This window comes from Paroedura picta, chromosome 14 (genome assembly GCF_049243985.1).
Source record: "Paroedura picta isolate Pp20150507F chromosome 14, Ppicta_v3.0, whole genome shotgun sequence".
NCBI classification, from domain to species: Eukaryota; Metazoa; Chordata; class Lepidosauria; order Squamata; family Gekkonidae; genus Paroedura; species Paroedura picta.
In genome coordinates, this window is record NC_135382.1 from 39,031,537 (window position 1) to 39,049,003 (window position 17,467).

A 17,467-nucleotide genomic window follows, 5' to 3' on the forward strand; every position below is an offset into this window, starting at 1 on the left:
ATACTTGCAAGGGGAAAGCAGAGCCACAGGAATGGAATGGTAAGTATGGTGCGTACACTAAAAAGCGATGGGAGCAGAAACACAAACAGGGTGCTAACTAGGGTCCTCTTATGACAGATTCAAGAGCCTCTTGTGGCGCAGAGTGGTAAGGCAGCAGACATGCAGTCTGAAAGCTCTGCCCATGAGGCTGGGAGTTCAATCCCAGCAGCCGGCTCAAGGTTGACTCAGCCTTCCATCCTTCCGAGGTCAGTAAAATGAGTACCCAGCTTGCTGGGGGGTAAACGGTCATGACTGGGGAAGGCACTGGCAAACCACCCCGTATTGAGTCTGCCATGAAAACGCTGGAGGGCGTCACCCCAAGGGTCAGACATTACCTGGTGCTTGCACAGGGGAGACCTTCACCTTTACCTTTATGACAGATTCCTCACGGTTTTCAATGCAAACAGTTATCATGAAAAACCATCAAGAGAAAGGCATGTTTATGTGCGTACAATCATTCAAATCAAATGACAGCCAGAGTGTTTTGGTTTTTTCTTTTTTTTAAGTAATTTCCTGATGGCCACACAGTGGCCATGAACTGACTCTGATTGTTGTTGTCACGTATTTGATCCTGGCCCCTCTCCCCACCCTCGCCTTAAATTCCCAGGACACGCTAAGCCTCTCAAGAAGTGCTGAATCAGTTGAAGGGGAACATTGGACTACATGATGGTTGAATTTACTACGTCAAGGTCAAGGGATAATGGTCGAATGATGCTCAGGCAGGGCTCCATTGACTTTGATTGAGCTCAGCCAGCTGCTGTTTTTTCAAGTTGCATGGACTTCTGCAACAAGAAGAAGGAACACCTGGCACACTCAATACCTGCACGAATGCGTCCTTCTAAGCAGGGGTAGTCAAACCTGTGGTCCTCCAGATGTCCATGGACTACAATTCCCATGAGCCCCTGCCAGCGTTCGCTGGCAGGGGCTCATGGGAATTGTAGTCCATGGACATCTGGAGGACCACAGGTTGACTACCCCTGCTTCTAAGGATCTGCGTGTGGGTCAAGGTTACCAGCAAGAATAGCTTGCCTTTTGCCCGCAGAAAGAGCAACAAGAAGCATAAAAACGGACACGCGGGAGCACATTTCCCCCTTTTGTGCTCCAAATATTAATTCTTCGCTGCTGTAACGGCTCTACGGAACTCAGAGCACAGGCGGTGTCTTTAGATTACGAATGGGTTGAGGAGATGTGCTTTTTCCCAGTCCACATCTTCATCGGGGAGGGGGCAGGGGCAAACGCCCTGGGTACGAGAACCGGGGAACGCGTGGAAAACACCACAAAGGAGGGCAGGAGACTGTGCCGCCAGCAACCACGCCTTATTAATTATTCCTCGGTGACTGCACGTTACTTTATTCTCGAGAGCGGCAGCCCGGATGCCGCCCGCGACAAAGGATGCCACCGATATGGATTTGACACCCACTGAAGTCTATCTTGTCAGCAGAGGCCGACAACAATTAGCAGGCTTAATCCCCTCTGAGCTGGGAAGCCATTACTCACCCCCGCGGAAGCCTTATCAATCAATACCATCACAAAGAGCCGGGCAATTAATGAAGCTAAAGTCTTACTTCAGACCCCTTAATTCTCGCTGTGTGGCTTTAAAACGGGAGGGTTTGTGATCGTTATAATTAACTGGCGGTATTCAGCCAGGAGTTAGTCAATGAAACTAATCTGGCTTGGAGATGACAAGAGGCACAGTGTGACAGTGTCACCTTTGTTGTCTGACCTCCTGCTTCCCACTCGGTGATCGCAGATTAGCAGGCGAGGCTGACAGGCAAAGGTAATTAACAGCTGAGACCCTGACGGACTATTGGGGAGGGGGGAGAAGGGAAAGGGCCCCCGCCAGGATCTGACAAACCAGCAGATGAGGTGCCCAGGCTTGGCTTGGCTTGGCTTGGCTTGGCTTGGCGGCTTCTTCAAGCTTTGCCTGTTGGAAAGGGACCCACCCCTTGGTCACAGAGGAAGGGGGCAACCAAGTCCAAGTTGGCAGCTGAACCTGGGCTCAGGCACGGAGGGTGTATGTGTGTGTTTGGCAGCCTGGGTACCAAAAGGATTCGTTTCTAAAACCTATTTCGCTGCTGCAGACTAACAGCTGCCCAGCTAAGACGAGAGATAGCAGGGCTCCACGCCCATGCCGTTTGACCTGAAGGATCTTACCTGGATGCATAAGAGCTGGCCCACCTGACTCCAGGTATTTCTAGGGGAAACAAATTTTCGCTGTACTCATTCAGCAGTTCCCTGGCTTGCAACCCATGTGACGCACACAAGCCCTCCCAATTTGTCTACAGAGCAGATGTACCTCAGTTAATGAACACTCCCCCCCAATAGACACACTAAAGAGAACACCAAGTCATTTATCTTTCCAGCATGTCCTCTTTTGAACTGAGTCATGAACCTTTCTGCAGTATCTCCTTTCATCAGCACCTTCCTTTAAGCCAGGGGCAGGCAAACGTGGCTCTCCAGATGTCCTTGGACTACAATTCCCATGAGCCCCTGCCAGCAAACACTGGCAGGGGCTCATGGGAATTGTAGTCCAGGAACATATGGAGGACCACAGGTTGACTACCCCTGGTCTTGATAAACTTCCTTGAAATAACTCTTATTATTTGAAAGCTGTAACAACATCCATTACATCACGTCAGCTGCCTTCACTTGCTCCATATTTCAACATTGTATATGCGTTCAATGCCAAAATGCCATTCAGTTCTCTACATAGGACAAAAAGGTCAAATCCTACGTCAAGGGATAATTGGACAGAAATCTGAAATAAAGAACCACAAAACTGAGAAACCTGTAGGAGAACATTTGAACATCACAGGGCACTTAATGGGGGATCTCAAAGTCGCTGTTTTATAGCAAAGGAATTTCAGAAACAAACTGGAACGGAAGACTGCAGAATTACAAGTTATTACAACACTCAGGACAATGGAATCCCCAGGACTTAACAGAAATATCGGGTTTCAGTCATGCTAAATCACTCAGTTCTTTCTTATACCCAGAATTAAACTTTAATATTAAAAGCGAAACTGGAGTCAAACTTAATTTTCAGATAAGCTAACACTTTTATTATCTTCGTTTATTTGCTGCTATTCACAGATCTTACCGAGTGTGTTGTTTCAATCTTAGCTGTACTTAACGCCTCTTGATTCTGACTAGCCCTTCCTGGCAACTAACTTCCCCCCTTCCATATCTGAATTAAAGGAGTGAGGAAATCTGTTTCAGTGTATCTGAAGAAGTGTTGCATCGACCTGAAAGCTTCTACCCAGAATTAAACTTTGTTGGTCTTAATGGTGCCACTGGACTTGAACTTTGTTCATAGCTCCAGTTATGGTTGATGTGGAGAAAATAACAGCCCTGGAGATTTTGCCAAATTTTCTTTCTTTCTTTCTTGGTCCAAGACCACGATGATTAGCCTTCCCATAAATTTAATGGTGCTTTATGGACTCTCAGGTCAAAATTTATTCAAATCAAAACTTGCACATTTCTATCTTGCTGCTGTTTCTTGTTCTCAAAATAGCTTGCTTTTTAAAATTAAAAAACAGCATCTTGGGATCTCGGTTTTCCCCCTCAAACAATCATTCTCCCTGTTTACACAACGGGTAACCAGCCCTGAAATCCCCCCCCCCTCCCTGCCCGGTATTCGCATTCTTCCTGGAAGCCAATTTCTTTTCTGCACATTCCCTCCAACACCAACACCACCCCGCCCTCACAGACAGACAAAAATCACTTTGAACTCTGCATCAAATCTTAGAGTTCCTAGAACTCAATTAACATCCATTTGATATCAATAAATATGTTAAGCAGCTTCCTGTTTCTGGAAGGTCCCGGCTCTCGGCTGGCGCGCACACAGCACATAAGCGCATGTGCGCGCACACACTTTCCCAGCAGCTTTGACTGTGGCTTTCTTTCCTTTTGAGATGAAAGGGAATGAAGCTGCAAGAGAAAGGCACCGCGACTCTCCTCCTCACCGGGCATGGCACCCCCGGTTAGCTCTTGTTCTCTTCCCTCTCAAAGCCTTGTTACTCGCATGGAGGAACACCGCAGGGCAAGGAAAGGCAAGCCCCCCTCCTGCCCACGCTCAGGCAGCTCTTCCTGGTTAACCTGGGCCACAACTGAAGGCTTTTAAACTTCTTCAGCAAATCTGTAAGTGAATCTGGCACTTATGAGAATGAAAAATTAGATAAAAGCATTAGATAAAAGCAAGCAGATGTGGTACATTCCATAATACCCTCCGTCCTCTGCTTGAGAGCCAGTTTGGTGTAGTGGTTAGGAGTGCGGACTTCTAATCTGGCATGCCGGGTTCGATTCTGCGCTCCCCCACATGCAACCAGCTGGGTGACCTTGGGCTCGCCACGGCACTGATAAAACTGTTCTGACCGGGCAGTGATATCAGGGCTCTCTCAGCCTCACCCACCCCACAGGGTGTCTGTTGTGGGGGGAGGAATGGGAAGGTGACTGTAAGCCGCTTTGAGCCTCCTTCGGGTAGGGAAAAGCGGCATATAAGAACCAACTCTTCTTCTTCTTCTTCTTCTTGCACATGCAATGGCGGCCTGGACTATCCTCCCTGTCTCTGGAGACCAGACACTTCCCCTCTTCTCCCCCACCCCACCTACTTGTAAAAAAACAAACAAACCCAAATTCCTTGGTTTTATGAACATATAAAGTTGTTCTTATTGCTGGGACATTATTGTGGGCCTGTCTAGCCCAGGACTGAGACTGTACAGTAAGGAACATGCCCTGCCACTGAGTTATGACCTCTCTCCTTCTCAAATGGCCCTCACTCAGGGCAAATTGCAATACTGCAGCGACCTATGACTTTCACTAAGCCGCCATTGTTCAAGGAGCACATCAAAGGTCAAAATGTGCTTCAAAGGGTGTCAACAGCTCCTAATGAGGTCCGTGCCACTGAGTCATCTCTTTCAAATTGCAGGAAGTAGGCAGATTCTAGTGGGATGGACTTGGTGCCTCTACAATCATCTTAGTACGGAAGGGAGGATGGGCGACCCATTCGGATCTTGTTATCTCTGGACAAAACCACTTGGAAAACTATCTCTGGATCTTTCATATGCGAACAAGTCTCCAATGGCTCCATTTCACAACAGTTGGAGGCACAAAGCAACCCTCCATACGGAATAAACGTACGTCTTCTTGGCCACGAAGAACTCCACATTCCCTTTGTTCTGGCTTATTTTGCTCTCTGTTCTTGCCCCCTCCCCTGAGAGCTTCCCAATATTCATAATCTCGCATTTAGGATCTTCAAGGCGATCCATCTCCAGAAGCCAGACAGGCAGAGAGAGACCTCTGAAAAGGGGAAAGGGATTTTTTTGCAATCAAATTATACAGCAGTTAAAGCTAAATCAACGGAGAAGAAAAAACCCAACACAGCTTTTCATTATCAACCAAATTTTGCCGGGGCAGATATTTGTATGTAGCTTGCAAAAGAAAATGACTCCTTCCGCGAGAAGAAACCGGAGCCGGAGAGAAGATTCAAGCATCAAGAAATCAATGTCAAAATACACTAATGTCGCTTTTGATGGGCTAAGCAGCAATCGCGGGAGAGGAGAATGAGAAAGAAAAAACTCACAGTGGAGAAAATCGGGGCGGGGGGGGGAGGATAGATGGAAGGGTGAGGCATCTTCTAATCTATAGCATTTCCCAAATTGATTTTCCCTTCGCAAGGAGGGGAAGGGGAGGCTGTTCCCATTATCCAGATTGGATACTTCGGTGATTAACGTTCTCTGCAGAAAGGACGGGAAATTTCCTCCACAATAACACATTCTCTGCCTCTGTTCGCTTTACCTTTCCTCTCTGCTCAGAGCATTTTAGGGCCTTATTAGACTGGCCTGTTTTACCTTTAATTTTTCTCACCTCCTCCAAACGGCTTTTCTCTGCAACCTGCACCATTTTCCCGAACTGCCTGGATTCATGCTCCATTTGCTCAAGACAGCCAGACACCCCCTCCATGACCTGAAGCAGCCTGGCCTCCCTGGGGGTTTGGTCTACGTTGTCGCTCCATTTGAAGCCCCTGTTGGACTATTATTGATATGTTATTTATGACTGTGTTATGCCCTTTAGACTGTTCTGTGTATTACCCACTGCCATGTTTTATGTGAACCGCCCTGAGCCGTATGGGAGGACTGTATAAAAAACTAATAAATAAAAAACCCTAGCCATGTGAAGCATCAATAAAAGAGTGTGTTTCCCTTACTTTAGAGTAGACTGAAGACCAGTCTTCCAAATTAGACGATTCCATTCCAGGCAGGCTTAAGTCCTGACACCTCCCACGTGAACACACATGAAGCTGCCTTTTACTAAATCTGGCCCTCGGTCCAGTAACGTCCCTCTTGCTTCCTCAGACCAGCAGTGGCTCACCAGAGTCCCAGGCATTAGTTTTTCCCATCATCTTCTCCCAGATTCCTGACCTGGAGATGCCAGGGACTGAACCCAGAGCGTTCTGCATGCCAAGTAGGCGCTCTATCCCTGAGCCACAGCCCGACACAAGAAATGTACTAACGGCTTTGTACTATTTTGCCCTCCTTTCCCCGTAAGACAGGTCCCAGCAACCCACCTAGTCAGCAATTATTTTGTTTCTGGAAGTTTCTCAGTAGTTCCCTGGATTGTGAGCACAGCTATTTGCCTACCTCGGGACATAAATTGGCTCACCTGCGTGTGATCACCAACAATGACATGCAGCCAGACTTAATTGACTTGCTCGTGTCTGCTCAGATTTAGATAATTACTGTTCACAAAGAAACTTCTGTTTAAAGAAAGTGTTTTCTGTAAGGAACAAAACGTGGTGGAATCATAAAGCAGCTCCCATGAACTGTTGCGAAAACAGTCTCCAGGACCCATCAAAAGCGGCTGCCAAGCTCATGGTGGATCTATGATGGGGTCAGGGGGCCATGTGCTTCCCGGTGGCCCTGCTCACATCAAATGTAGCATCAAATGAGGATGAAAGGGCCTGGTGTGTTACTACCGGCAACGTAGAGGCAAGCGACGGATCTTAGATGGCTTCAAAACCACTCTTCTTCCCTTCAAGCGTAAGCCAACTCTCAGGTCAAACTCTCAGGGTCTAGTAATCAAAACCTCTAGCTGGAAACAGCTGCAGAAGGACCGAGCCCTCCTGCTCCATGAAAGAGGAAGTCGTCCCAACCATCTCAAAGAAGGCCGCTGCAAGACTTATTTTTAAGAAGCCCATTTTGGGTCCTCAAAATGTAAACAATTATAGTCCAGTAACAAAGGTCCCCTTCCTGAGCCAAAGGCAGCGATGGCCATACAGCTCCAAGCTTTCTGGGGTGGAATAGACTATCTCGACCAAGGGTGGCCAAACAATGGCCCCAGGGGCTCGTGGGAATTGTAGTCCATGGACGCCAGAAGCACCACCCCTGGTCTAGACCCATTTCAATCTAGATGTCTGAATGTGGTTCTCCATCACCTGCCTCTGGGTCACAGCCCTTTACTTCCTCAGTGGTCTCCCACCCAAGCGCTAACCTTACTCCACAGCAGGGGAGAAGGGCCAAGAAGGGTGAGGAAGAGCTGGCGGATGAGGGGGAAGAAGGGCCAACAGTGCATGCTTCCCCCTTAGAGGGACCCAGGACCTTCACAGGGGGATATAAATATTCAGTGCTGCAGAAAGCGTGGGCTGGAAGCAGCTCTCAAGAAAAGAAAGAGGGCAGATAAACGTATCCATGGGACTAGAAGGGGTAGTCATTTCTGATTCACTAGCATCGGGTGCAGGGTATTTATTTAGATATCAGTAGCCACTTTTCTTACCAATGACATAATTCTTCCTTCCCCCGTTTTATCCTCACAGCAACCACCCTGTGAGGTAGGCCAGGCTGACCGAGAGTCATCCCGTCAGCTTTCATGACCGATTAAGATTTTGCATCTGGCTCCACCAGACTCTAATCTGACCCTCTGCCAACGACACCATGGCAGCTCTATAAAGGTGTGTGGGACATCCTTGCTTTCTAAGTCAGCTCACCCCTACAGGGGCACCAAAAGAGAAACAAGATCAACAATAAATAATTAGCTGCATTGCTAATTTCAGGCTATGTTAATCTAGATGTGAGTCCGAGAGCATCCTGGACACCAGCAAGATTTTGGGGGCATGAGCTCTGAGAGGATCTGACAAAGGGAGGCCTGTCTCCCAAAATCTCATGCCCGCAAGGCACTGCTGCTGGACTCAAATACGGTCAAATCATGTTAAAATAGCAAAGAAACGTGCAGCATGTGAAAGACTAACAGATTTATTCATTGTGGCAGAAACCTCCCTGAGTGAGAGCCCGGTTTATCAAATGCACTTAAAACTACATTAAATGCTCTTAAATGCGCACCCCAGAAACCCAGGCTGAGATTCAAACAGACCTCTCTAACATAACACGGGGTGGCTTCTTTTTCGCCTCTTACGTGAGCAGTTGGACAGCTTTTGCTGTCAGGGCTTACAGATGCAAGGCAGGCAATCATTTCAGTGAAAAGGAAATAAAGCCCAGGGCTTGGTACGCGCCTTGCTGTTCCTGTCTGCGCTAGCAAAAAGCCAGCTCTCCCCCCCCCTCCTCATCCCCCCCTCCTCCTCTGCTACAACCAGGCCTCCCTCTGCTGCTCCACTAATTCCTACCTCCACCTCCTCCTGCTGGCTTCAAGGCACCCGCCTTCAGCCTGGCTCCTGTTAAATAGCCCATTAAAGAGAAAAAATATTCAGATGTGCATTTCACCATACTGGCACCCAGCAGCCGCTGACTTTGTTATTTAGCGGGGGAGCTTCGGATGGTGAAAGAACACATTTAGGAGCCTTAGGAAAAATAAAATTTCAATGAAGCATGGCCGCGGCTATGAGCCCTATTTGCAGGAGAAAAGGACAGATTCTTTCCTGCGCTTGCTGGCGCTCCAGACTTTCTCTCGGGGTACGGCAAATGATATGGCATTTGGATTACTCTGTCTGAATTGAATTTTTAAACTGCCCCCTCGAGACACAATGCTGAGGAAAGACATTAGCCCGTCAAGCGGCAGGGGGAGAACAAAATCCGACAGCTAAAAATAAAATGAACGCTTTAGCGGGAAGGAGAGGGGGGGGGTGCCAGAGGTTGCCTATGGACGCAAGCGGGCCAGCCAGGGGAGCAAGATGCCAAGCTCACCCTGCCCTCTTTCACCTAAAATATGCCTGGCGCTTCCCAGTACTTAGCCGGACATTGAGACCTTTAAGCCTCGACTTGCTTCTAGCATTAAGAAGCAGAAGATTCTGCAGAAACTACACGCAGCTCAGTCCCTCCCCATCGGAGACGGAAGACAGGAGGCAAGCTTTGGAAGAAGGCCCTGCCAGCACGCTCCCCAGCAGCTTCCCCCGATGGGAGAAAACAGGCCCCGTAAAGAGAAGGGTCAGCCTCTTGTGTTTGTGCTGACAAGGGCAAGCTTTTGTGCGCGAAGTGGGCATAAACACCAGCACATCACAGGACAGGCTGCGAATGATGCCACCTCTTGGGGTGTGATTTTCTATAAAATATATGATAAGAAAAACGACCCGTCTGGACCCACCCTAAAATGGAGGACAGAGATAAGAGAACTTGAAAAGCAGGGGCCCAGACCCTGGGTAAAAGCACGTAGCCAGAGCACTTGATATCTGCGCCAGCCTCCTTCTCTGCCTGTGTTTTATCACACCATAGCACCTTCATCCTACAAATCCACCCACAAGATCAACCTCTTGAGCAAAGCATTTTCTCCTCCCTTCCTGACGGCGAGCTGAATCTCCCAGCTTGATTTCAATGCCTTGCTTGGCAATCTTTGACCCCTTTTCTCCCACTCGTGTCTTGACCGTTGTCAGCTCTTGACTCTTCTAATCCTCCGGGCAGGGTTGGTGTCATTTCTGTGTTTCGACCAAACACCGAACAACCCCGCAGGGCTTTGTGAAAGAGGAAGAGAATAAATCTGCGGAAGGCCTTGGCGTTCCAAGCATCGGAAGGGGGAAATACCCAACATAAAGCCTTCCGTGCTGTTAGTTGGGCAAAGACGTTCCAGCAGCTATCTGAAAGCTCAACTTGAAAGGCCGGTGTCCTGAAAAACGGTGGTCATTGGCAGATTTATAGTAGGGATGGAGGACACTTGAGCATTCTGACTGGCTCACTGAATTTACATACGCCTTTTCAACAAGAAACGGTGTCCAACTGAAACGGCAAGTTAAAATGTGAGACGGCTTTCACGCACGTTCAAAATGCGGCTCGTCCTGCATGTACGAATGTGCTCGTTTTCTTTGGTGCATGCATGTATGTGTCGTATTTCTTTCTGGTTCTCGACTGCCTCATCAAATCTGCCTCATCGCTCTTATTTAATTATCTGTAAGCTGCACGTCACTGTAGGCACGTCTGGGTTTTTAGCATGTTAAGTACACTGTGGGTTGATACCCATTTTTGCATATAAATGATCGATCTCTATCTCTGTCTCTATCTCTGTCTATATACACACACACATGGAGACAACGGAGGCCTACAAGAGTCATCAGGGGCAGGAAGGCAAGCTGAACACTGGACTCACGTGGGGGGCATTTCAGTAGCCTAACTCAGATCTCCCGAGACGCAGAGCCAGTGAAGTCCAGAGCCTGGGCCCCTCCCCCTTAGCGTCCCTCCTTAGTGCCTCCCTGCGGAGCCCTCGGGGGGCTGCGCACCCACCTCCTCCCACCCTCTTACCTCTGGGTTCCTCAGCCTGTTTGGCTAGCTTGCGCAGGGCGGCAGCAAAGCTGGAAGAGGGTGCTGACTGGACTGGCAAAGTGGTGCTGACTGCCGGGCTGCCACTGGGCACAAGGGAGCCATTGAGAGGAGAAGGGGTCAGGGGGCTGACGGTGGCGGTGGTCCGGGTCGCCGTTGAAAGCATTCCTAGAGAAGGTGACTTTGGCTCATGGCTCATGCCTGAAACAAGGAAAAGAAGAATCCACGTCACTGGGAGAGAAGGAGTCAAGTCAGGTCATCCCAGAGTCGAACTTGGCATTAAAGACACAAGCCAGGGGTTGGGGGGGGGGGACCATGGCAGGGGGGCAGGGGGCCATTTTTACTCCCTGGAGCCCTTAGTAAGTACCTACCAGAGGTATCCCAAGTGCTTCACAACTAGGAAAATGTAGCTCAAAAGGATGAAGAGTAATGCTAGGACCAGCTTAATTAAAGGCAGAGGGCAGCTACAATGAAGAGGAGAGAGGAAAGTAGAACAGGAATGGGAGGAGAGTGATTCATCCTGACCAGGCCCACCCACATGCCATCGAAGGGAACAAGCAGACTCTAGAGCAGGGGTAGTCAAACTGCGGCCCTCCAGATGTCCATGGACTACAATTCCCATGAGCCCCTGCCAGCATCCACACCAGCAAGATTCTCCACCCCCTTGCCCCAGAAATGCATTGTAAGCAAGTAAATCAGAAAGAGATTCAAGTGGGTCACCAGGACGGTCTGAAGCGGCAGAACGAAGTTTGAACCCCACGGCTCCTTTAAGACCAACACAGCTTTATTTAAGGCATACGCTGATATCTGAAGAGGTAAGTAGGCACATGAAAGCCTATACCTTGAATAGAACAGAGCTAGAAACATTTCTCCCTCTAGGGCTAGGTGGGGCAGAACAACACGAAGGCGGCAGGGAACAAAATAGGTTTTGGGCTGTGGATTGGCGGTCAACAAATCCTTGCCTGCAACTGGCCCTCAAGTATTCACTTGCTCATGCACGAATGCTCCCATGCGCCTGGGCAGATCCAAGCCACCTAGAACAGTGGTATGATCCTGTAAAAGCATTTTTAAAATCTGTCTAGGCTGCTTTCCAGGTGATGCAGAGGGAAAACGGCAATGTTGACAAACACAAGGGCCCTATAGGAGCACAAACAGGCTAGGTGCAGCATGATGCTCCTGCCCCGTCATTGATGGTCTCATACAATTTTTAGCTGGATCCTAAATGCAAGAGCGGAGAAGCCTGTATAGGAAATGGGCAGGAACTAGAAGATCTGAATGGCTCTATTCCCTAGCAGCCGGATACCTTCTTTGGCTTGTGTACTTGGCTTGGACACAGGAAGAAGAAAGGACTCCCCACTCCCCCTCCCCCTAACCTGACAGAAAGGATCCCAAAAGAAAAAGCAACCTTGGCGGAAGTTGAAAAGAGCAATTTGCAGGATCTCAGCCGGAGGCAAGAGAGTCTTTCTGCCATCCAGGAGGAGAAACGTTGCCAGGAACAATCTGCCTGCGCATAAAGCCCTGAGCCTTTTCAGAAAGCACACCTTCAAAGAGGCAAACTAACAATGAATCAAACGGCACAGCAGCACAAGGGGTCTATAAATCATCCACGGGAAAAAACGTTTTCAGGAAATCAAAGTCCTGATACAGTCCGGGAGTAAGGACAGCTCAAACCTCTCCACCTACTTGGAGAGGAGAAGGAGAACTAAACCAAGAGGGGTTTGGGTTTGGTATTTCAAACTGTTCCGGAGAGAACACCAGCCCACTAAATGCAGCTTTCATCTCAAGCTCCTTGACTACACCTAGGGACATTATTTACTGTTGTTTAAAACATTTTTTATCCTGCCTTTCTAACCCAGTTAGGGACATTAAACACATAGAGACGTTAAAATATATTTAAGAGGTCATCCAAACGGACAGGCCTGTAAGGACCTCTCCCCAACAGAAAACGCTTCGCCTGGGACAGAAGACAATGGCAGAGGAAGGCAGGTGAGCCTCCCTGGGAAATGCCACACTTCTCCTTCCACGGACATTCCCACCCACCCACCCACCCACGAGCACCTTCTCTGCGATCTCAGGCAGAACCCTGAACCGAGACACGTCATAATGGGGATTCCACACTTGCTCATTTGTGTCTCACCATGACTTGTTGGGAACGGGATCCCTTACGGAGAACGGCACAGCTGTCCCAGGTCAGACCCACGCAATCAATACATCATGCTGCCTTACCCCCCCCCCCCACACACACACAGTCAATATGCACACAGATGTGTGCATGAGACTGAATCCGGCATGGGGACAATTTCACCACCTGCGTTTGTAAAACGCTTTTCGATGGTGGAGACATGTGAAGACCTGTGCAATGTCAGGTAAAACTCACAGGAGCTGGAGGGCAGGGTGGATGGCTAAGAGGACGCCTTTCGAGTTTGGTATTTTGGAAACGAATTATACAGAGCAGAGTCTGTGTGCATACGTCGTTCCTTGGATACAGTGAAACAGAAATTACCAATCCACACATATATACAGTAAACTGATTGACCGCTCACCTTCTGCCTTATATGCATGGATGGGTGATTTTCATTTCATTGTATCTGAAGAACTCTGTGTGCCCCAGAAAGCTTACACCTTGAATAAAACTTTGCTGGTCTTAAAGGTGCCACCGGACTCAAACTTTGTGCTGCTGCTTCTGACCAACTCAGCGACCCACCTGAATCTACCTCCATGAATTATACAGCAGATATATATATAGGGGCCAAATGTGCATAGTTTCAGAAGTTTTTATTTTAAACAATGTGCATAGAATTCAGTCCTGCCTAAACCCCAAATGGAACTGCTCAGGCCAAGCTCGTCCCTGTAAGCTGGACAGCTCTGTTTGTGTGAAATGCATCATGACGCTGCCAGCCCCCCCCCCCTTTAGTCAACGGTAAACTGAGCAGGATGCAACCTTAGCACATAACCTGGGCTTAACAGCCCCTCCTGGCTCCTCCTCATCCCATGTCATATTAAAATATCTTTCACAGCGTCTCTGACAATGCAGAAATTTCTCCCCAACATGTTTCACATCCTCTCTGCTCCACAAGCCCCTCCCGATCCCTCTTTCTGCCTCTCCAATGCAGCCCAAGATTGGGATTACCATATCCCAAGAGCTGGATTTACCAGGTAAACGTGGAGCCTCACAGTTCCGGGTTGCTCACGCTGTCTCCTCTTGTAGCCACATCGATGCTGCAAGCCAGCTACCCTGCGGTGTGAACTCCTTTAGTACCCCCACCCCCGGGCGGCTGAGAGCTACAGGCTCCCGCCTTTGAAATTTGTACTGCTGATGTCAGGTCCCTTAAAATAGAATTTCAAATGAGAAGCTTCATTAGCTCAGCTAAAATTAGAACCGCTCTTCAGTACCCATTACAGGGTAAGTGGCATGCAGGGAGATGGTAGGCAGGATCCCTGTGGAATGGGACTGCGGAACGGCAGGAGGACGGGGGGTAGCTGAAGGGGATCTTCTCCCACCCCTGGGATAAATGGGATAAATTTACTGGGCTTCTAATCGGCCTCAGTCATAGAATCATAGACTTGGAAGGGACCTCCTGGGTCATCTAGTCCAGCCCCGTAGGGCTTGCTTGCACTCGAAAGCTCACGCCTTGAATAAATCTTCGTTGGTCTTAAAGGTGCCACTGGACTCTGATTTTGTTTTGTAGTTCCTGGTAGGTTTGGCTGCTCTTTTCCATCATTAAAATGTGTATTTGTTCCTTTCTCAAAGTAGCCTGCCTTTCTTCTTGGCCGGAAGACTTGTCAGCCCACTTAAAAGAGAGAGCATGTTCTTCCAAACAACACTGTTTACCTCTCCCAGCACACACAGCACAAAGTTTACGCGCTAGGCAGAATTCCTGAGAATGACAGCTTTCACGCTGAAACAAAATCAAGTTTCTAGCCCCAAGGCTAGAAAACGAGTTTCTAACCTGATCTATGACTCTCTGTTTGGAACTGTTTGAGGAAATCCCAGGAACCAGGAAGAGGGGTCTGAACAGGACTTTCCTGTGTGTTTCGTGGGTGGTATTCGCTGCCACCGTCGGCTAGAAGAAGTGGAATAAATTAAATAAGCAAATAGCTGTAGAGCTGCTTAACTTGCCCTAATGCAGGCAGGTCGCAGATTTCGTTTTTTTGCTGGCACATCGCCCACAATTTATTTCAGGTGTACACAGTTCTGCAGATCCCCTAACATCTATCACAAAAGGGGTTCAGGTGACTCTAGACAGGCACGCTCCTCTCCCCATGGCGGCCAGGTTTCTGATCCAAAGGTGTCTTTACTTGAGGATCAAGGGGTGGCAGAAGAACTGAGGCTGGAAAAGCTGGGGACGGCCAAAAGCTAGACTCTGCCCTGCAAGAACAGGAGCCGTGCACCTGGAAGAAAGCAGCCACCTGACCGGGAAAGGCACATTCTGGTGCATCATCATTCATAACGGGTGGGAAGCCCAGTGCTGCCAGGTAGCTGCTGCCACTCAACTCCCACCCTTTTCCTCTGGGCTGGGTGGGAGGCCTCACCCACCTCTGCCCCTGCAACCTTGGGAGGCCCTGAACTGGGCCCCGAGTCTTCCCTTCTGCTCTCACCATGCAAGCATCTATTAAGTGGGGCCCTCGCTCGCTGGCTGGGCCTCTCCTCTACGCAATAAGCTCATGTGAATTCATGACGAGAACAGCTGGGAATAGAAGCGGCAGAGGCAGATCAGTGACGGATGACGGCGGGGATGGAGGGAGGAGCTCTAAAGTTATGGGGGGGGGGCACATGTGCCCAGATGTTTTGCTGAGAGAGGTTCTCCAAGAGCACGGTAAGCATGCCCTGCCACAGGAGCAGGACCTCGCAAGGACAGGCTTCTCTCTGCCTCCTACATGCACCCATCGCAACCCAAAATGTCTTGACAATGGCCTTTCGAGCCTCTTTTCCTCCATGCCCGTCCTGGCAGGCAACCGAGCGGGTGACGGTCTAATGCTCTTTGTCTCCCCCTACAGTCTCCGAGGGCTGATGCGGGACTGCTCATGCGGACCCTTCCGCTGCTCTGGGGCCCTCACCCATCAACAAATCATTATTCCGGGCCTTTGACAGTGCCCCCCCGACGTGTCCTCTGAAAAAAATGTACATAAGAAAGCAAGTTTCTTCCCCCCCCATTAAATACGGTATCTGTGTCCCCTCCCCCCTGCAGCCCCTCCCCCAACGCCCAATAAACGGCTCAAGAAACATTACTTATCAGCGCTCTGCCTGCCTCCTGCAGATTCCGTAATTACCGCTGCTGCCTTTCATCTTCAGTTCTACGCAGACACCAGACTCTGGGCCTGCTACTTTGGAGCTCTATAATTACCAGTTAATAGCTCGGCGCATTTTCCGCTGGTCCCTGTTCAAGCGCCAAACCCACCCTCCTTTTCCCCTGACAACCCCCCTTGGGATAATTACACCTTGGAAAGTTAGGCTCAGCAGGACCCCCCCTCTTCAGCTACAGGCCTGAATCCCCTAATCACCCCTTCTCAGTAATTTTTCATTACCAAAGAAAGAAATGTTTGTGAACAAATACAGGACGCCCCCCCAACCCTTGCGCACCCAGGGTCTCTTCCCCTGAAAAGGAGACGTGTTTCAGCTCTTCTCAGGGACACTCCTCCCCTAAGGGGATGCCCGGTGCCTTTCCCAGTCCGCGTGCTCATGCGCATACACTCGTGCAGAGGCCAGCACATGACATGCAGCTGATCCTTGCAGATCAAGGCACTTTGTAATTCTCTCTGCAGTCACCAGTGCGCTCCCCGGTCTGGATGCAAAGCAGCCACATCCCCAAAGCGTTCTGCTTGAGAAGAAACGCAGCGAAACAGATCCTGCCTCTCAAGCTAGAGGTGGAGCATATGGTGGGATTATTTGCTGTACAAGAGGAGCCCACATCACCTCTACAGGGGATGCTCAGGCACAAGATGAGTCATGCCCCACAACGTAACGCTTTTGCTATAAGCCCATTTTCCCCTCAAAGGGAAAGCTTCATATATTTTCCTAAAAAATACCCCTTGCCTTTGTTAGGAGGGCAAGCCTGGTGAGGAAGAATCTCTGCCGCAGTTCCGTAATCCGGGAAGCCCCTTCCTCACGAGCGCACAGATTTGTTTTCCCATTCGACCCCATTGCATCAGAATACCCCACCCTCAATTTCAAGCCATGCAAGCTTTATGAGAGAGCTCCCTCGCTATTAGAACACAGAGTCCTTGCCTTTGGCAAAAAAAAAACTTCACTCAAAGCAGGTTTGTCATATATCCATCCAAAAGAACCGCAAATCACGTACTGAAGCTGTCTTTTCCAGAAGTACATTCAAATCAAGCCAGAGACCAATTCCCAAACTGTATGCCAAGAGATACTCAAACTACAGTTCAAGCAGTAGGGTTTCATTCACTGATACCCAGAAATCTCCTCCTGCGGCTGCGTTTCACCCCAGAAGCGGCTGCACCCAACAAGATCAAGCCACTTCCTGAAAGACACAGGCCCCGGACCACTTGAAATCGGGCAGGATCCTTCTCACCCCCCCCCCCTGCGGGAACAAGCTCTTCGGTCAGACAAGTCTTATCTCTTAAGTCCTCCAGCTGCAGAAATCGCTCTGGAATTGACAGTGCAGAAGCTGTGCGCCAGAGACAACCGTATTTTAAAGATGTCCACAGAAAGAAAGGAACAAAGTCCAGGGTAGGCCAACAAGAGGAAAGGCTGGAGAAAAGGGTGTGTGAGTTAA

At 49.3% G+C, this 17,467-nt stretch overlaps 1 protein-coding gene across 11 annotated transcripts in view; it reads right to left on the reverse strand.

The window, feature by feature from the left end:
• The window catches only part of GSE1 (Gse1 coiled-coil protein), a 262,796-nt gene that overhangs the window by 30,395 nt on the left and 214,934 nt on the right, over positions 1–17,467 (reverse strand). For 8 of the 11 annotated variants that reach the window (XM_077309972.1, XM_077309979.1, XM_077309975.1 and 5 more), the window contains one exon: positions 10,713–10,931. The exons of the other annotated variants lie outside the window; for them this stretch is intronic. In XM_077309972.1, coding sequence (XP_077166087.1) covers positions 10,713–10,931 — 219 coding nt within the window. The remainder of the gene's footprint in view (positions 1–10,712; positions 10,932–17,467) is intronic. 11 annotated transcript variants of the gene reach the window in all.